Raw genomic sequence first — 20,313 nt, forward strand, 5'->3', positions numbered from 1 at the left:
CACTTTCTCCCATGGTTCGAGCGGCGTCTGCAGCGGTTCCAGCAGACCCGCCGGCTTCCTGTGTACTGGCTTGGCCCTTTGGCAGGTGTCACACCTGGAAACGTAATCCGCAACTTCTCCCCGCACCTTGGGCCACCAAAAGTCCCTGGTGACTAATTCCGCCGTCTTGTCCTTGCCGAAGTGCCCAGCGCTGGGCGCGTCGTGCAGCTGCTGCAAGACTCTCGCGCGAAGGTCGTCTCCCGGTACGTAGAGAGCCCCTTTGCGGAGGAGTAGTCTGTCGCGTATCTGGAACTCATCGTCCCCCGCTGTGCCGTTTCGCACCTCCTCCATCTTGGATTGCGCAAACGAATCCGCCTGTAGCGCGCGACGGACTGCGTCCAGGTCCACTGCGGCTGAAGCGCACGCCCACACCTCTGGTGCGAAAATGTGTTTGGCCACTGCCGGTGCCGCTTCCTCAAGATACTGCGGCTTCCTGGATAGCGCATCCGCCATGACGTTGTTGTCTCCCGGGATGTATTCTATCCGGAAATCGAAATCTGCAAAGAACTCCGCCCAGCGGATGTGTCTCTGGTTCAGGAACTTCGCCGTGCGCCAGTACTCCAGGTTCTTATGGTCCGTGCGGACCTGCACTGTGTGTCTGGCTCCGACGAGGAAGTGCCGCCACGCCTTGAAGGCTGCATGAATGGCCAGCAACTCCCTGTCCCAGATGGTGTAGTTCTGCTCCGACGTGCTGAGCTTCCTGGAGTAGAATGCGCACGGTCTCCAGTCCCCTTGCGGATCTTGCTGCAACAGGACCGCCCCCACCGCTCTGTCCGAGGCGTCCGTTTCAACCCTCATCGGTTTGCTGGGGTTTACGTGTAGCAGCTGTTCTTCGGACGCGAAGAGACGCTTGAGCCTCCGAAAGGACTGCTCCGCCTGGTCCGTCCAGGTGAACTACTTCTTCTTGGAGCTGAGGGTGTCCGTGATGGCCGCCGTCTCCTTCGCGAACCCCTTGATGAACTTGCGATAAAAGTTGGCGAAACCGACGAACTTCTGGACCTCCTTCCGGTTGCGCGGGCTCTTCCAGTCCAACACTGAGCGGACCTTGGCGCTGTCCATGGCAAGTCCCTTGTCGGACAGCTTGTAGCCCAGGAAATCCACCTCTGTCGTGTCGAACTGGCACTTCTCCAGTTTGGCGTAAAGTCTGTGCTCCCGTAGTCTCTGCAGGACCTCCTTGACGTCCTCCTCGTGCGCCTCCTGCGATTCCGAAAAGATCAGGATGTCATCGAAGAAGCAGACGCACTTCTTGTAGAGGAGTCCCGCTAGCACGTGGTGCATGAAAGCTTGGAAACAATGGGAGCCATTTTGGAGACCAAACGGCATGACTCTGTATTCATAGGTTCCTAAAGGCGTAAACATGGCTGTCTTCCACTCGTCGCCCTCCCGCATGCGTATAAGGTTGTAGGCCCCTCGTAGATCCAACTTGGTGAAGATCCGTCCCTTCCTCACCGTCGCGAGCAGGTCGTCAATTTTGGGCATGGGGAATGCTGTGGGCTTTGTCCTGGAATTGATGATTCTATAATCCACTATGAGCCTCCGTTCGGGCGTGTCTCTCTTCTTCACGAAAAACACGGGACTGCCCCCCACTGCTTTGGATTCCCGGATGAATCCCCGCTTCAAATTGCGATCTATGAACTCCCTGAGTTCTTTCATTTCGTCTTCAGACATGGAGTACAGTCTCCCAGTCGGCAGCGTCGCCCCCGGCAGGAGGTCAATCTTGCAGTCGTAGGGTCTGTGGGGAGGCAGCTTGTCCGCTTCCTTCTCGCAGAAGACTTCCAAAAAGGCCTTGTACTTGTTGGGTACCGCTTGCACCATGCCTAGGTGTAGCTGCGGTGCATCCTCTTGCCCCTCTTCTTCCTGGCAGGTCTGGATGCAGTGCGCTGCACAGTAGGAAGAGCAGAAGGTCAATTGCCGCTGGTACCACGCTAATGCCGGGCTGTGCCTATCCAGCCAACTCATGCCCAACACTATGGGCGTGTCCGACAGGTGGGTGACGTTGAAACTGATTACTTCACGGTGGTTCCCAATTTGCATCACCAGAGGCGGTGTCTGCTGTACCACCTCTCCTCCCAGTATCTTCCTGCCATCTACCGTGACAACATTTAGGGGCATCGTGGCTGGCAGGAGTGCTATGCGATGCTGCTTGACGAAGTCCAACCCTACAAAGTCTGCATTGCTACCAGAGTCAATGGTAATAGGGACCTCCAGGGTGAGCCCATCGAGCAGCTGGAGCGATGCAGTGAGTTGCACCACTGGTTTGGGTGGGAGGGGGTCTGTGGGCTGCAAAATCTCTGGGGACTGCTTCACTGACTCGCCTGGTTGAGCCCCAGTGCCTCCGTTTCCAACCAGGCTTCGTCGTTTCCCTGCAGCTGTTCCCCCTGCTGAATTGCTCCTTTTACAGTTGCTGAGGCTGCAGTGTGCTTCTGGAGCCTCTGGGGACACTCTTTGGCCATGTGCAGTGCACTGTCGCAGATGTAACACTTCCTGCTCCCTCTAGGAGCCTTCGCCTTGACTGCTCCTGGTGTTTGGGCTCTGCTTGCTGTCTGAGCCCTTGCACCTCCGATCTCCATTGGCTCCTCTCCCCTCATCAGCGGAGGCGTGGACTGAGCGCGCTCTGTCTCTCTGGGTAGGAAGGGAGTCGTTCTAACTGACGTGTTTGCTCTTCGCCCCTCCTCCCTGCTCCACGGGCGTTCTTCCAGGCGCACCCCAATTGCGAGCGCCCTTTGGACTACTTCTGTGGTATTTTGGGGTCTCTCCCCCCGGCCAGCTCATCTTTCATGGCTCCATTCAGCCCCTCCCAGAACAGATCCCTGACGGCAGCTGAGTCCTTCTGCCAGCCCAGCACATTTACTAACCCAAAAAAGCGGGAATGATACTGGCGCACCGTCGCTTTTCCTTGCCGCAATCCATGCATTTCCCTTCTAGCGACATCCACATCTACCGTTGATTTAAAGCAAGCGTCCATGGCTTCAATAAAGGTGCTTGAATCTTTGAGGGCGGGGTCATTTTCGCGTAATAAGGTTCGCAGCCACGACTTAGCTTCCCCATGCAGATGAGTGATTATGAAACCCACTTTCTCCTCCTCATCCCTAAAGTCTTTCTGAAGCAATTTGAGCGCGAAAACTACTTCTGCTCTGAAGTTAGGGTACTGCTGCAGGTTCCCGTCAAAATGGGTCACAATACTGGCCCCCCTTTTCCCGAGGCCAACTCCCTCCGGCTTGGCTCCCAGCTGCCCCTCCTTTCCCCATCTGTCCCACCTGGCTTGCAGATCCTGGCAGAGCGCAGCTGTTTCTCCTTCCTTTTTCTTAGATGCAGCCAATTCTGCGTAGAGCGTTGAGACTGCCTCCTGCAGTTGCTTGACTTTCTCCTCTGTAGTCATCTTTGCCTATCTTCGTGAGCTTGCAGAAGGAGATGGGACTTACTGTCAGCGCTGCCCAAGGTCCCAGCTCACACAAGACCAACGCTGCTTCTTCCTCAAGTAAAAAAGTCTTTATTGAAGTTCAGTTTCATTTCCAGACGCGCAGCGCGCAACGCTACGTCTATGCCCTAGACCGTAGAAGTCCCATCTGAATCTCCTCCCCCCTGACACCAGCTTAAGATTCTAGCCTTACTCCACCTCTTCCTCTGTTCCTTCCTTCTCTGGGTCCTCCTGCTAGTCGGAGTTTCAGCCCTCCTAGATTCTTCTGACGCTGAGTCCGCCGACTCTTCTCCCCCCCTCCTTCGGGCTTTAGGACCTGGCTCCCAATCCGGGTTTTCTGCTGTCCCGTGCTCCTCCACATTTGAACTTGGCGCGCGCGCGCAGCCTCCCACTTTCCTTCTGACCGTTACACTTGTGTCACTGCTCCCTCTTTCGGGGAAGCTAGCTGGACCTGGCCTTCCCTCCGTTTCCCCACTCCCCGATGGGGGCGTGGTTACTCCTGACTCATCTTCTCTCCCCGCTGGAGGAGAAGCTGGTCCTGACTCATGTGACTCTTCCCCCCCACTGTGCTCTGGTGGGGGAACTGGTCCTGATCCTCCGCTACTCCTTTGGGACTCCCCTCTGGTTCCTTTTTATGGAACGTCCCCCCTGGGACTCCCCTCGCCCTTACCATAGGCGCCCCCTCCTGGGAATCCTCTGATTCGCTGGAGAAGCTCATGGAATCTCTCGGGCCACTGTCATATTCCCCTACGCTCCCCTCTGATTCCTCTCCTCTGCTCTCTATTTGCTCTCTCCCCTGCTCTTCTGCTCCTGAGCCTCTGACAAATATGTTTATATGCTACCTTTCCACATGATACAGTAGTCTGAAAGGTGGGTAACATAAATATATAAAATACCATTCAGATTTTATTTTTTTAAAAAACCATCATACTAAGGGTTGTAGCAAACGCTCATCCTACACAGAGTAGACCTACTGAAGTTATTGGACATAGCTAACATAGTTGGCTACAACCCTAAAAATGCAAGCCTATTCAGAAATAGGTCCCATGCAGTTCCACTGGGCTTATCCCTAGGTAAACAGATAGAGGATTGCAGCCTTAAACACATAAAAATAATGAGAGTCAAGCATGGGCAAGAAAGGACGAGACTCAGAGCTGAACATTTGATCAACTGAATTGCAAAGGTGGGGTGTGTGTGTGTGTGTGTGTGTGTGTGTCCATCCCTGCAGCTGAGAGATGCCCTGCGAGTTCTTCTTTTATTCTTTTATCCGTCTTCACTTTCTGATGCTAAACTTCTTTTTCTTGCTCACTGCTCTGATCGCGTAATCCCCTTGGCACTTTTAAGACTGTCTTTGTTGGTTTCGCCATGCACTATATTAATATGAAAGCTTCTTAGCATCCTTTTTAAAGGCCTTGTGTCCTTTTCCTTCTGGCTTTCCATTAAGCGTCCCATTTCTTCCAGGCCAGCAATTCCATCTCCTTAATCAGTCCATTTGTTTGGGGCTCCCATACATGCCTTATAGCTCTTACCCAGGCCACCCTGCTCACCCTCAGGCCTGCTTTCTCTCTCTCTCTCTCTCTCTCTCTCTCTCTCTCTCTCTCTCTCTCCAATCTCCTTTGGTAAGGTTTCTTTTACATTGTCCATATGCAAGTCCCTTTTTGAGATCTGCCTGAACTGTTTCTCCTAGCAGCCATTTTTAACTTGTGTTATGCTGCAGCCGCTTTGCATTTAACTGCTGCTGAAATCATCTAGGGCCTGTACCAAAGGACTTTTAGGCTCCTTTAGATGGACTGGAGAAGGTTAGGGAACATCACGGCATATTGCAAGGGGCTCCTTAAGCAGAGTGGGAAGACGAATGCCTTTGAGCTACAGAAAGAGCAGCTAGAAGTACCAAGTTCCTCCTTGTCCCAACAAAGGGGACCTGCAGCTACAGTTCTGCAATTTCTAATTAAGCCATTTTCTCCATGCCATCACAAACAACCACCGGACCCGCCCTCCCCCCTGGCTGGAGACCCAGGAAAGTCACCACTGCCCGTCAAAGTAGTAGTGTTGTCTAGTTCAATGGCTAGTTCATTGTTGTTGTTTAGTCATTTAGTCGTGTCCGACTCTTCGTGACCCCATGGACCAGAGCACGCCAGGCACTTCTGTCTTCCACTGCCTCCCGCAGTTTAGTCAAACGCATGCTGGTAGCTTCGAGAACACTATCCAACCATCTCATCCTCTGTCGTCCCCTTCTCCTTGTGCCCTCCATCTTTCCCAACATCAGGGTCTTTTCCAGGGAGTCTTCTCTTCTCATGAGGTGGCCAAAGTATTGGAGCCTCAGCTTCAGGATCTGTCCTTCCAGTGAGCACTCAGGGCTGATTTCCTTCAGAATGGATAGGTTTGATCTTCTTGCAGTCCATGGGACTCTCAAGCGTCTCCTCCAGCACCATAATTCAAAAGCATCAGTTCTTCGGCGATCAGCCTTCTTTATGGTCCAGCTAGTTCATTAGTGTTGCTTTAAATTGGGGAAAGGGACCGGGCTAAATGAATGAATACATAAGCAACGACTAATGAATGACTCAAATAGTGGCTTAGGAATGAGACTTAACAGGAAAGAGTGTTGACTGGCTTATAGCCTAGGATCTAGTATCAAACAATATGCAAACTCATACAATACCAGTGGCTGGTTCTTTGAGCAAAAAGAGACGCATTAGAAGCATTTCTGCTGGGGTTGATGGGGGAAGAAATTGCGAGAGCAGACCAAAGACTATTTCTGTATTCCACAGTTGCGGCAAGAACTTTATTAGCCCAAAAGTGGAAATTGCAGGAAATACCAACGATTGCGGAGTGGCAGGCGAAAATGATGGACTATGCAGAATTGGCAAAACTGACTTGCAGTGTCAGGAATCAGGAGGACATAAAATTCCAGAGAGACTGGAGTAAATTTATTGATTACATTAATAATCATTGTAAAAGTTTGAAGACACTAGCAGGACGGAAATAATTCCCAAGACATGGACTTTACAGTTTAAGTTACAAATATGAGATATAGATTGGGAATAGAAAGCTTGTTGAAGGGGGGGAAGGAAGTCTTAAGCTCGGAAGAGCATGGAAAGATTGGATTGGTGGTGTAAATTGAAATTATTGTTCGATGAGAAAATGAATAAAAATTATATTTTAAAAAACCGTACATCTGGAAATAAAGGGGGGGACGGAATCACAACAGAAATGTATGGGACGGGAGAAGGATGCAGCAATCCACACACGAGGCAATTCTTCACTCACAATCACCTCCCATTGGGGTTGAAATACAGTGGTACCTTGGGTTACAGACGCTTCAGGTTACAGACTCCACTAACCCAGAAATAGTACCTCAGGTTAAGAACTTTGCTTCAGGATGAAAACAGAAATTGGGCTCCAACGGCACGGCAGCAGCGGGAGGCCCCATTAGCTAAAGTGGTGCTTCAGGTTAAGAACAGTTTCAGGTTAAGAACAGACCTCCGGAATGAATTAAGTTCTTAACCTGAGGTAGCACCATACATGCACTTGTAAGTCACGTGCAGTTTTTCTCCTTGAACTGTTCCCTGTGGGCGGTTCTGCAGCAGTCGAATGAAAAGGGACTTCTGCGATGGGCAGCAACAGGGCAGGATTATGGGATATAAGATGTAACTAACTCTATGATCCAATTCCCTTTTGATAGCCAGGCTCAGAATATAGTTATTAATACAGTGGTACCTCAGGTTACATATGCTTCAGGTTATAGATGCTTCAGGTAACAGACATCGCTAACCCAGAAATAGTACCTCAGGTTAAGAACTTTGCTTCAGGATGAGAACAGAAATCATGCTCTGGCGGCAGCAGCTGGAGGCCCCATTAGCTAAAGTGGTGCTTCAGGTTAAGAACAGTTTCAGGTTAAGAACGGACCTCCAGAACGAATTAAGTACTTAACCCGAGGTACCACTGTATGTCAAAACGTTGCTCTTCAAATCAAAGAGTTAGGGAGGACAGGGAAAATAAAACCAAGACAGGACCAGAAAGAGGAAGGAAAGGAAAAGGAGAAAGAAGAAGAGCATCAGGAAGAAGAGGAGGAACAAGAAGAAGAGAGAGAGGAATCAGAAGAAGAAGACAACAACAAAGAACAGTAAACTTAGCACAACTGAGTGGGAACTCTTAGATAAAAGAAATAATGAACCTGAAAGTATTTTCCTGGAATGTCAATGGGATGAACAATTTAAATAAGAGACGAAAAGTTAACCATGTTTTGATTAAACGAAACCTAGATCTCATATGCCTGCAAGAAACACATGTAGCAAAAAAGCACAAAAGAATTTTAAGTAATAAAAAACTGGGCCAAGAGCTTATCGCGTCAGATTCGAACAAAAAGAGAGGTGTGGTAATATATGTAAAAGAGAAGCATGATCCAAAATTAATTTTTAAGGAGGATGAGGGAAGAATATTGATTGTACAAATTGGGTTTCAAGGGGAAAAATGGCTGATTGTGGGGATCTATGCACCAAACGATAAGAAAGCTGAATTTTATACAAAGTTGAATGAAATAATGTTAGAGTATTTAGATCAGAAATTGATACTACGGGGAGATTTCAATGGAGTGGTGGTACCGGATTTAGACAGATTAACAAAGAGGCGAAATACATATGAAGGTAAACTACTGCAGGCCTTCTTTGATATGGCCAATACATTGGGAGTAATTGATATCTGGAGATTAAGGAATCCAACAGTAAGACAATTTTCATTTCACTCTGAACCAAACCAAAGCTTCAGCAGAATAGATCAGATCTGGGTTTCTAAGATTCTAACACCGAGAGTAACTAGAATTGAAATCCTCCCCAAAACCCTGTCAGATCATAATCCGCTATATATGGAATTAAAAGGAAAGGACCCCTCTACGCATAGATGGAGAATGAATGAGAGCTTATTTAATGACCAGAGAGTAGTGGAAACTGCAAAAGAGACAATAACAGATTATTTTAAATGGAATCTAAACAAAGAAACACCAATTGAAATAGTCTGGGACACGAGCAAAGCGGTGATAAGGGGTTTCCCGATTCAAAAAAACAGCTTCCAGAAAAGAGGGAGAGAGAAGAAGAAAGAAGAGATCCTATCCCAGCTCATGGAGAACGAAAAACAGCTTATAACAAAACCTAAAGATGAAATAATAAAACGAAATATAAAAATGTTGCAGTCTCAGTTCTCCATGGTGGTGGGACAGGAGATCGAATGGAAAATAAAAGCCATGAGACAAAAAAAATTCGAGTCGGCCAACAAAGTTGGGAGATTCCTGGCATGGGAAATAAAAGCAAGACAAAAACAGAACACAATTTGTAAAATAAAAGATGGGGATAAAATGATTGAGGACCCGAAAGAAATTAGAAAAGTATTTCAGAGATTCTACAGAGATCTTTATAGGAAAGATAAAGAAGACAATAAGAGAATAGAAAAATATATCCATGACCATAAATTGCATCAAATCTCAGAAGAAGAAAAAAGAATGCTTAACCAGGAGATAACAGAACAAGAGGTCATAAAGGCAATAAAAAGAATGAAAATAGGGAAGCCCCCAGGACCGGACGGTATCTCAGCAAAGTATTATAAAACACTATCGCAATACCTGACACCTGTTCTAAGTGAAGTAATGAATAAAGTCTTAAGAGAAGGAAGGATGCCAAACACTTGGAAAGAAGCCTATAATACACTGATCCCGAAGAAAGAGGTGGATATATTAGATGTAAAAAAATTCAGACCAATTTCGTTATTGAATAACGACTATAAGCTATTTGCGGATATACTAGCGAATAGACTAAAAATGGTGTTAAACAAGGTGATACACAAGGACCAAACAGGCTTTCTGCCGGGGAGGCATCTAAGGGACAACGTAAGAAACCTGATAAATATAATTGAATACCTTGAAGTCAGAAATGAGAAACAGGCAGTATTAATGTTCATAGACGCGGAAAAAGCGTTCGATAATGTTTCTTGGCATTTCATGAAAGAAAACTTAAAAGTATTAGGAATTGGTGGAAAATTTTTGAGAGGTATTGACACGATTTATTTGGACCAAAAAGCAAAGTTAATAATTAATAACAACATATCAGATAATTTTGAGATAACTAAAGGTACTAGGCAGGGATGTCCTTTGTCTCCCTTGCTATTTATTACAGTCCTAGAGGTCTTGAACAAGAGGCTAAGAGAATCATCAGAAGTCAGAGGCATTAAGGTGGGACGAAAAGAATTTAAGTTAAGAGCCTTCGCAGATGATCTAGTCTTAACGTTGGAAGAACCAAGACTAAGTGTGAAAGAGGCAATAAAAAGAATGGAAGAGTTTGGGAAGGTATCAGGGTTTAAACTTAACAAAAACAAGACGAAAATGCTAGCAAAAAATCGGAAGAAAGAAGAGATGGAAGAATTACAAGTAGACTCAGGAATCGCGATAGCTAAAAAAATAAAATATTTAGGAATTTGGATGACAACAAAAAATATAAACCTGTACAAGGACAACTATGAGGTGGTATGGAAAGAAATTAAGAAAGATATGGACATATGGAGCAGACTAAAATTGTCATTATTAGGAAGAATCTCTGTGATAAAAATGAATATACTACCTAGACTGTTATTTTTATTTCAAGCAATACCAGTGGTAAAAGGGATAAGACAACTTAAGGATTGGCAAAAAAAATTAGCGAAATTTGTCTGGCAGGGGAAAAGGCCAAGGATAAAAATGAAGATACTAGTAGATAAGAAAGAAAGAGGAGGATTTGATTTACCAGACCTGACTTTATATTATGAAGCTTCGTGCTTGGTATGGTTAAAAGATTGGCTGACTTTAGAAAATACTGACCTATTAGATCTAGAGGGCCACGACAATAGATACGGTTGGCATTCGTACCTATGGTACAACAAAGTAAAGGTACATAAAGGTTTTCTAAACCATGTGATCAGGAAATCTTTATATGAAGTATGGGATCGGAATAAAAACCTCCTGGAAAGAAAGACACCGTGGTGGATATCAGCAATTGAGGTGCTGACAACAAAAAAAGTAAACATGGAAGGGGAAAGAGTAACATATGAGGATATTACTAGGAAAACAGACCAAGGGATAAAGCTCAAACCATATGACCAAATTGAAAAGATGTTAACAGGGTGGCTGCAATACCACCAGATCAGTGACTTATTAAAGGAAGATAAAGAGAAATGGGTTCGAAGACAAAAAATCGAAATTCCAAATTGAGTTAATAGACTGTAAAGATAAAATTTTATCAAGAATGTATAGCTTATTGCTAGAATGGTATACAAAAGATGAAGAAGTAAAGGAATCAATGATAAAATGGGCAATTGATATTGGGCATAACATTGAATTGGATGCGTGGAAAAGATTATGGAAGGAGGGTTTGAGATTTACAGGATGCATGGCTTTAAAGAAAAACTTGCTAAAAATGATGTATAGATGGCATTTGAAGCCAGTAAAATTAGCTAAAATGTATAGGGGAAAAGATAGAAAATGTTGGAAATGTAAAAAGGGGGATGGCGACTATTTCCATATGTGGTGGACCTGCGATAAGGTAAAAAAAATTTGGGAATCAATTTATAATGAACTCAAAAAAATATTTAGATATACTTTCCCCAAAAGATCGGAAGCGTGTCTATTAGGCTTAATAGGAACAGAAATTAAAATAGATCAAAATTTGTTCATGTATGCTACAGCTGCCGCGAGGACCCTTCTGGCCCAAAGATGGAAAGTACAAGATATACCAACTATTCAGGAGTGGCAGGCGAAGTTGACAGAATATGCAGAACTTTCCAAACTGTCAGGGAGGATCCGGGACCAGGGAGATCAAAGATACCAAAATAACTGGAGTAAATTTATTGAATATTTAAAGAAGAATTGTAAAGAGGTCAAGACACTAGCAGGATTGACATAATACCTTCAATGTATAATAGTACTAATATGAGAATGATGTGCGTGATGGAGAGAGGATAAATATACCAGTTGTGGGGAGGGAGGGGGGTCGCGACTCGGCAGAGTCAAAGGGAATGTATGGTGCTATTACAATTTGTTGGAAAAGAATATGTAAGGAAAACAATAAAAATTCACTTGGGGGAAAAAAACGTTGCTCTTCAAATCTGACAAACTCAGTAATGCTAAGGTAAAGGTAAAGGGACCCCTGACCATTAGGTCCAGTCGTGGCCGACTCTGGGGTTGCGGTGCTCATCTCGCTTTATTGGCCGAGGGAGCCGGCATACAGCTTCTAGGTCATGTGGCCAGCATGACTAAGCCACTTCTGGCGAACCAGAGCAGCGCACGGGAACGCCGTTTACCTTCCTGCCGGAGCGGTACCTATTTATCTACTTGCACTTTAATGTGCTTTTGAACTGGTAGGTTGGCAGGAGCAGGGACCGAGCAACGGGAGCTCACCCCGTCACGGGGATTCGAACCGCCGACCTTCTAATCGGCAAGTCCTAAGCTCTGTGGTTTAACCCACAGCGCCACCCACGTCCCACCTCAGTAATGCTATTGGTAGTCTTATTCACCATGCTTTCTTTTTGTCTCTATCTCTTTCCCCCTTAGGGACCAGCTGGACGTTACCTCAAGCTAGACACCATCATGGCCTGCCTCCACGAGACCCGCACACCTTCTCCATCCTTTGGCAGTTTCAACACCATCTTGACGGAGAGCTCCCTCCGCAAGCTGGACCCCGACGCCTCGGACTGCACCCCTGAGAAGGACCTGACGCCCACCCAGTGTGTGCTGAGGGATGTGCTGCCCATCGACGGGGGTGGAGGCGGGGGCAGCGGGCACAGCCCCAGTCCCAGCGAGGAGGCACACGACCAGTTTGCCAACAGCGTGCTGCAGCTGCACGAGAACGAAGCTGGCGGGGGAGGCGGGGCTGGGGCAGGGGCTGGCCCCGGGAACCCCGAGGTGCGGCCTACCCGTTACCACGCCGACCAAGTACGGATCCACTGCCACACAGGGAGCGGCTTCCTGGAAGGCCTGTTTGGTTGCCTCAAGCCTGTCTGGACCATGATTGGCAAGGCGTATTCCACTGAACACAAACAGCAACAGGAAGGTGAGGGGACAGTGGTGGGCATTAAAGGAATCTTAGTGTAATAGGAACAACAATGGAAGGGGGCAGAGTACGTCCTTTGTGTGCAAGAAAGTCCTGGATTTGATCACCTATTTTTTTATTATTATTTAAACATATTACCGTATTTTTCGCTCTATAGGATGCACCCTGTGTGAGCCCCTTCCATTTCTCCTGCTGCTTCGCTGAAGGGGCGCTGCGCAAAGAGGGGGAGAAATTTTTTTTCTTGTTCTCCCCCTCTAAAACAAGGTGCGTTCAGTGAAGGCAACCCGAAGCCTCCAGAGCACGGCGGGAGTTCCCGCTGCGCTCCAGAGGCTTTGGGTTCCTTTCGACCTGCTCTTTTTCCCAAAGAGCAGGTCGGGGAGCAGCGGAAAGGCTGCGAGCTTGGCGGGCTGGCGGAGGAAGCCCGGGTCCCCCCCCCCAGCCCCAGGGACCACACATTCGCTCCATAAGACACACAGACATTTCCCCTTAGATTTTAAGAGGAAAAAGGTGTGTCTTGTGGAGCGAAAAATACAGTACTTTTTATTTTCTTACACCAGGGGTCTCCAAGCTTTCCTTGCCTCAGGCCAGTGTCCCCAGCGACAATTGCGCGGAGGGCCGGAGGACAGGGGAGCGCGCCCACATACGCTATTTCCAGTGCACATCCGGATTGGAGGAGGCCTGTGCCCATGCGCACAAGATATTTCCGGTGCTCCTCCAACCCGGAAGTGGGTCCTCACGCTGCACCGCGCCGCACCACTAAGAGCGGGCCACGGGGGTTGCTACGGGCCACATAAACGAGTCCCTCGGGCCTTATCCAGCCCCCGGACCATAGGTTGGTGACCCCTGGCTTACACCATTCAAAGTAAGCAATAAATAAGCAGTAAGTAAGCCACTTTCCAGCATCCCAGGTTTGTTCAACCATGCAGTTGTGAAGCTAATAGCTCCTCCAGATGACCTGTTTATCAAGCATTCATCATGATTTGCTTGCATAAAGTTTACATGGTGGTTAGATTATATCTGGTCTTTATTGCACATTCGTTCCGATTTGTTTGTGGGGCAGTTAATGCAACAATGAGCATTCATCCTGATTTTCTTGTGGGGTGTTTGCAAATTTTCCTGTTCGTTCATCCCACACTTTTCTGTACATTCCTTCTCAACTGCAAAAAGTATGGGATTTTTTTGGTTTGATTTTGAAAAAGCAGATTTGTAGCTCCAGAGTGACACGACCATTTAAGAATGCACTTTAAAGGTGGGAACCTACAGTTTGGCGGGTGCTTGAATTTGTCCCACAAATCACCGGCAATCTGAAAGTGCCCTAAATCAGACGTGGTGGCAGCAGGGATGTTATGTACCACTTTGGCCAGAGGCCATTCGTCTGCCCTGTGATCTTTCTGGCACATTCCTGCCCAGACAAACACGGCAACGCCAACCTCTCAGGTGGCATCTGTGCCCAGGCGTGGCTTCAGCCAGCTTCACTGGTTATATAACTTGAGATGCAAAGTGCATCCTTGGGAGAATCAGTCTCCATCCTGGGGACATTCAGTGGTCAGGGATTGCTGCAATGCGCTCTACCTGGGATTGCCTTAGGGACGGCGGCTGATCCAGAACGCAGCCATTAGACTCTTAATGTTTTCTAGCCAAAGGGGTCGCATTGCATACTTCTCTCCTGAAAAGATCTGCACTATTTGCCAGTTTGCTTCTGGGCCCAAGTCAAAGTGCTGTTTTCGACCACCGAAGCCTTCACTTAAATAACTGTTTATTTAATGTGAGCTGCTCCAGTTAACCTGCAAATACAAAGAACTGCAGGGAGAAGGAACATCCTCTAGCAGCGTGTACCTAACCATTGTAATATAGATTGGGTGCGTGCACCTGCCAAGATGGGTTTTGTTACAAATCCCGCGGGGAGATTTTTCCGTCCCAGACGGTAATTGTGGTAGGTGTTGCTTACTTGAATTCATTCTCAATACTCCAGGCTTGTTAAGCAGGGCAGCTTAACCCTTTCCTTACAGTGAGGTGCGTTGATTGCTTACCATGCAAATAGATGTAAGGTGAGGAACAGGATTGGATGAATGGCTGCTGATGTCACTCATTGGGATTAAGCTGCCTCATACTGAGTCAGGCCATTGGTCAGTCTAGCTCAGGCATACAATGAGTGGCAGATGCTTGCTAGTTTTTCAGACTGGGTTCTCTCTCAACCCTACCTGAAGATGCTGGGGTTTAAATCTGGGACCTTTTGCATGCAGATCAGATGATCTACTGCTGAACTACACCACTACATCCGGGGAAAGTACTGCCCTGCAGCTTATAGACAGAAGAGGCGTATGGGGGTCCCCTTACAGAATCCCCCAAGCAAAGGCTTACCTTTCCTTGCCTCTCAGTTTTCTTCCCATTGGCTCCCCCTGCTCTAGAGTCTGCCAGTTGTGGCCTCCCCTGGCCTTGCAGCTTTGTGAGCTGGCAGCCCTAAGGACTAAAAAGTAGGGTGGGTGTTGAACATTTCACCTGTTGAAGACCTCACACCATCCAAGTGAATGTGGACCATCCTTTTATTACGATGCTGGCGTGTGTGTTCATACACAAGGGGTCATCAGCCCATTTTCTCTCACCTGTGGTCTTCTGAAACAAATAGGACAGGTATCTCCAGCTGTTACAACTGAATGCCTCTTACATACAGTGGTAACTTGGTACTTAAATGGCTTGGCTCCCAAACAAATCAGCTCCCGAATGCCACAAACCCAGAAGTAAGTGTTCTGGTTTGCGAACGTTTTTTGGAAGCCGAAAGTCCGACGCGGCTTCCGCTTGAGTGCAGGAAGCTCCTGCTGCCAATCGGAAGCCGCGACTTTGTTTTTGAATGGTTTCGGGAGTTGAACGGATTCCCAGAATGGATTAAGTTTGAGAACCAAGGTACCACTGTACTTCCTCCTCCTTTGAAAACATGTGGATGGGTCTGGACAATTTTCAGGCTCAAAATGCAGAATCATGTCCCACGTTTCCCTCCCTCTGGTCCTTTTTCTTATGCTCCCCCAACTACACTGGAACTACCTTTCTGTGACCAGTTCATGCATGGCTGGGATTTAAATGGCCCCATGATGTGGGCAGGGGCAACTGCCTGGGGAGAAGCAAAGAGCTGTGAGGAGCATTGGCCCATGAGGCAAGGGGTGGTGACCACCTCAGGGGGCAGGATCCACAGGGGCAGCAGATCCCCATGTAGATATTTATTCCTCCTTTGTTCCTGATGTAGGGAACTGTTCCTTGGCAGGGTGGACGGGCACCATGTTGTGGTTCGACACAGGTGCCAAAATGTGTTGGACCAGGCAGCGCTCCATCACAGGGACATAGGAACCTGCTCTACAGACTGTTGGTCCTTCTAGCTCAGAATTGTCAACACTGACCAGCAATTGCTCACCATGGTTTCAGGAAGGAGACATTCCCAGCCCTACCTGGGGATATCAAGGATTGAACCTGGGACCTTCTGCCCTTCCCTTCAGCCCTGGAAATCCCTCCCTCCCTCCCTCGCGCGCGCACACACACACAGAGAGAGAGAGAGAGAGAGAGAGAGCGCTTCTTCAATTTCCCTACACATTGGCCTCACACTTTCAAGCTATCTTCACTGCCATGAGGGATAGAAATTCGGTTTGAGTATTTTTTTTTAACCAAGAGCTGAGATTCTCAGAATACTGAATGTTACGTCTCTGCCGTGTTTCCGTTTGCCCTTCTAATACACGCTTGCTTTCGTGATTCCTACGTGAGGGTTACGTCTCCCTCAAGCCCTGTGATCTTGGCGGAAGGAGTGATTCCCTTCCATGCTGGTAGAGTCTGCCTCCCTCCTCCTCCTCCTTCTCCTTCTCCTTCCCTTGAACGGTTGTCGACAGCCACCTTCTCTCCCTCCCAAATGCAGACCCCTGGGAGGTGCCCTTCGAAGAGATCATGGACCTGCAGTGGGTGGGCAGTGGGGCCCAAGGCGCTGTCTTCCTGGGACGCTTCCATGGGGAGGAGGTGGCCGTCAAGAAGGTGCGAGACCTCAAGGAGACAGACATCAAGCACCTGCGGAAACTGAAGCACCCCAACATCATCACCTTCAAGTGAGTGTGGGGTCTGGGTGATGGGGCGCCTTGTTGGGGGTGACCTGCCGGCTTCCAGGAGGACAGTGCCCAAGTGTGGTGTGGACATTGCCTTTTCCAAGCAATAGACCCTCCTCCTGCTGAGTTGTTCACCTGCTCACCTGTGCTGGGCACAAGCCATCTTTCCCATGAGAGCATATAGCTAACTGTGTGTGTGCTCGGTTCAGCCTCTGCAACTTGGTGCCCACCAGAGAATTTATATGAAGAGTGTTTATGAAAGTGTTTGCTACTGCCCTGTCATACAATATCAGAGCATTACACAACAATATACATTCAGGTAGGTAGCCGTGTTGGTCTGACGCAGTCGAAATATATTAAAAAATAAAATGTCCAGTAGCACCTTAGAGACCAACTAAGTTTGTTCTTGGTATAAGCTTTTGTGTGCATGCACTTCTGAAGAAGTGTGTATCTGAAGAAGTGTGCATGTACACAAAAGCTTATATCAAGAACAAACTTAGTTGGTCTCTAAGGTGCTACTGGACAATTTTTTTAATTTTTTTATATACAACAATATACAGTAAAATATATATATATATATATATATATATATATATATATATATATATATACACACAAAGAGAGAGAGAGAGAGAGAGAGAATATACATAAAACAATATACATTAAAAGCAGGACAGAATATGTTAGGTCCCTTGATTTCATTAGGTCTGCTCTGAGTAAGGCTTAGGTTTATTGTTGTTGTTTTACTTATACCCCACTCATCTGGCCAAGCCTCCCCAGCCACTCTGGCCAGCTTACAACAGAATATTAAAAACACAATAAAACATCAAACATTAAAACTTCCCTAAACAGGGCTGCCTTCAGATGTCTTCTAAAATTCAGATAGTTGCTTATTTCCTTGACATCTGATGGGAGGGCATTCCACAGGGCGGGTGCCACTACCGAGCAGGCCTTCTGCCTTGTTCCCTGTAACTTCACTTCTCATAGTGAGGGAACCGCCAGAAGGCCCTCGGGACTGGACCTCAGTGTCCGGGCTGAATGATGGGAGTGGAGACGCTCCGTCAGGTATACTGGGCCGAGGTTGTTTAGGGCTTTAGGGCCACCCTTTGACTTCTGCATGACAGGAATATCATAGAATTGTAGCTGGAAGGAACAGTAAGGGTGATCTAGTCCAACCCATGCAATGCAGAAATCACAGCTAAATAACCCTGATAGATGGCCATCCAAACTCTGCTTTAAAATCTCCAATGAAGGAGACTCTGTCTGCCATATGAAGGTAAAAGTTGCATCTGTTGGCCCACCCACTTTTGCCTTTGACCACTCCTTCTTTTGCTTCTGGCCCCACCCACCACTGGCCTGCGGCCCCCAAGAGGTTTACACAAGGAAATACGGCCCTTGGACCGGAAGCAATGCCCCAGTCCTGTGATAAAGCTTACAGAATTCTGTATCCCTTCTCCGTGTTATGCTGAGCACTGCTTAACTGCGTGTTCCTGCTGGCCTCTAACATGCCCTGTGCTTCTTCCTTTCTCTTAGGGGTGTTTGCACCCAGGCCCCCTGCTACTGCATCATCATGGAGTTCTGTGCCCAGGGACAGCTGTATGAAGTGCTGCGTGCCGGGCGCAAGGTCACCCCCTCGCTGCTGGTCGACTGGTCCATGGGCATTGCCGGCGGCATGAATTATCTGCACCTGCATAAGATCATCCACCGCGACCTCAAGTCACCCAAGTAAGAAGGGGAGGGGGCAAACTTACAGCGGGGAGATGTGGCTGGGATTTACCAGGGGACAGTGAGCATTAGGGCTGGGTGATATCTGGTTTTACGGACACACCGCTAAGACTGCGTTCATGGAAGACCATCTGACTCGGCCACGAGTGATCGCCAAGAAAGAGGGGGGGGGGGAGAGGTTTTCGGCATTGCAATACATCACCAACTAAACATTGCGATATACCGATACTCAGGTTACATACACTTCAGGTTACAGACTCCACTAACCCAGAAATAGTACCTCAGGTTAAGAACTTTGTTTCAGGATGAGAACAGAAATCTTGCTCTGGCGGTGCGGCGGCAGCGGGAGGCCCTATTAGCTAAAGTGGTGCTTCAGGTTAAGAACAGTTTCAGGTTAAGAACGCACCTCTGGAACAAATTAAGTACTTAACCCGAGGCACCACTGTATATCACAATGTATGAAATAAGGATGAAACTATGTAAAAGTGAACAGGAGGGCTGGGCAATATCTGGTTTTTAACATCGTGCTAAACATCGTGATATATTGATACATCACAATGTCTGAAATAAGGGGAAGGACAGTCTGACTGAGCTATGTACCTAGGTAGAGCCATTGGCTGGCTTAATAGTTTTCCCCACATCGTGATTTTTGCATAGCATGCACAAGCACATCGTAATATGTGATATATCGCCAGGTCAAAACCTCTGCAAGCAATATCACGACACGGACTTCAAATCAGTTTTGGTTGATATAGCAATATATCGCCCAGCCCTAGTGATCACAAGATGGGATTAGGGTACCAGGTCAGAATCAGCACTGCTTTTAAAGTGGCAATAGGACTAGGACTTTCAACATGTCACGGTTGCAAGGGGCAGTATGTATTCTGCCTCCCTGCCAAATTACCAGCAAGGTAATCCAGATTCTTTGTCTAGACTCTAGAGCATAGAACCATTGAATTGTAGAGTTGGAAGGGACCCGGGGGTCATCTAGTCCAGCCCCATGTGGAGGAGCAGTCTAGAACCAGAATGCTTCTCGCTTCATTAGAAAGGAAGTTATCCTCTTGCTGTGCTCCCCCTGCTGACTGCTGAGAGCATGACTTCTCTTTCTTATTTTCCTGCAATGCCTCATGCTTCTTCTCTGCTCTCCCTTCCCCACCCACCCAATAGCATGTTGATCACTTACGATGATGTGGTGAAGATCTCTGACTTTGGCACCTCCAAAGAGCTCAGCGACAAGAGCACCAAGATGTCCTTCGCCGGAACGGTGGCCTGGATGGCCCCAGAAGTCATTCGGAATGAGCCTGTCTCTGAGAAGGTTGACATCTGGTGAGGAGATGGGCCTGCTCAGAGGAGGGGAGGTGTGGGAAGAGGGAGGGATCAGGGCTCAGTAGGCCACAAGAACACAAACACACACACACACATACAGAAATGTGAAGGCAGCCATCATGGAAATGGAGACTTTCTCAGCAGTCCCCAACCCTCTGCAACAGGACCGGGAGAAATCCTCCCTCATCCATCAAGCTTGTTGGTGACCTTGGGCCACTCACTACCTCTCAGCCTAACCTACCTCACAGGCTTGTTGTGAAGGTATAAACATGGACAGGGGTTGGGGGAGCCATGTGCTCTGGCTTGAGCTCGTTGGGTGTGAATGCAGTTTAATTGAATCATTGTGAGGCGATTAAAATCCAATGCAAAGAATAAAATACAAGGAAGGAAGATGGGGACCATTGAATGGAACTGCTTCCAAGAGTGGAACAAGAGGATTTAAAATTTCAGGTCACACCCCAAGTGCCAAACTGAGGAGGAAAATCTCCCGTCACAGAGGGTAGCCACCGTGACAGGGAAGGATCCAGAACAGGGGCAGAGACCCAGAGGCCCTCCAGACTCCTGTCCATCTTTGAATGTTGGCCATTCTGGCTGGGGCTGCTGGTAGCTGAAGTCCAACAATATCTGGAGGATTCCAGCTTCCACATCCACGTTCTGGAACATG

The 20,313-nt window shown here is 47.6% G+C and overlaps 1 protein-coding gene across 1 annotated transcript in view; it reads left to right on the plus strand.

The window, feature by feature from the left end:
• MAP3K12 (mitogen-activated protein kinase kinase kinase 12) overlaps positions 1-20,313 on the plus strand; it is a 122,684-nt gene that overhangs the window by 80,951 nt on the left and 21,420 nt on the right. Inside the window, exons 2-5 of the mRNA XM_053374166.1 lie at positions 12,024-12,522; positions 16,418-16,601; positions 18,132-18,323; positions 19,491-19,649. Of these exons, the coding sequence (XP_053230141.1) occupies positions 12,060-12,522; positions 16,418-16,601; positions 18,132-18,323; positions 19,491-19,649 (998 nt within the window). The 5' untranslated portion in view covers positions 12,024-12,059. The remainder of the gene's footprint in view (positions 1-12,023; positions 12,523-16,417; positions 16,602-18,131; positions 18,324-19,490; positions 19,650-20,313) is intronic.

This window comes from Podarcis raffonei, chromosome 2 (assembly GCF_027172205.1).
Source record: "Podarcis raffonei isolate rPodRaf1 chromosome 2, rPodRaf1.pri, whole genome shotgun sequence".
NCBI lineage: Eukaryota > Metazoa > Chordata > Lepidosauria > Squamata > Lacertidae > Podarcis > Podarcis raffonei.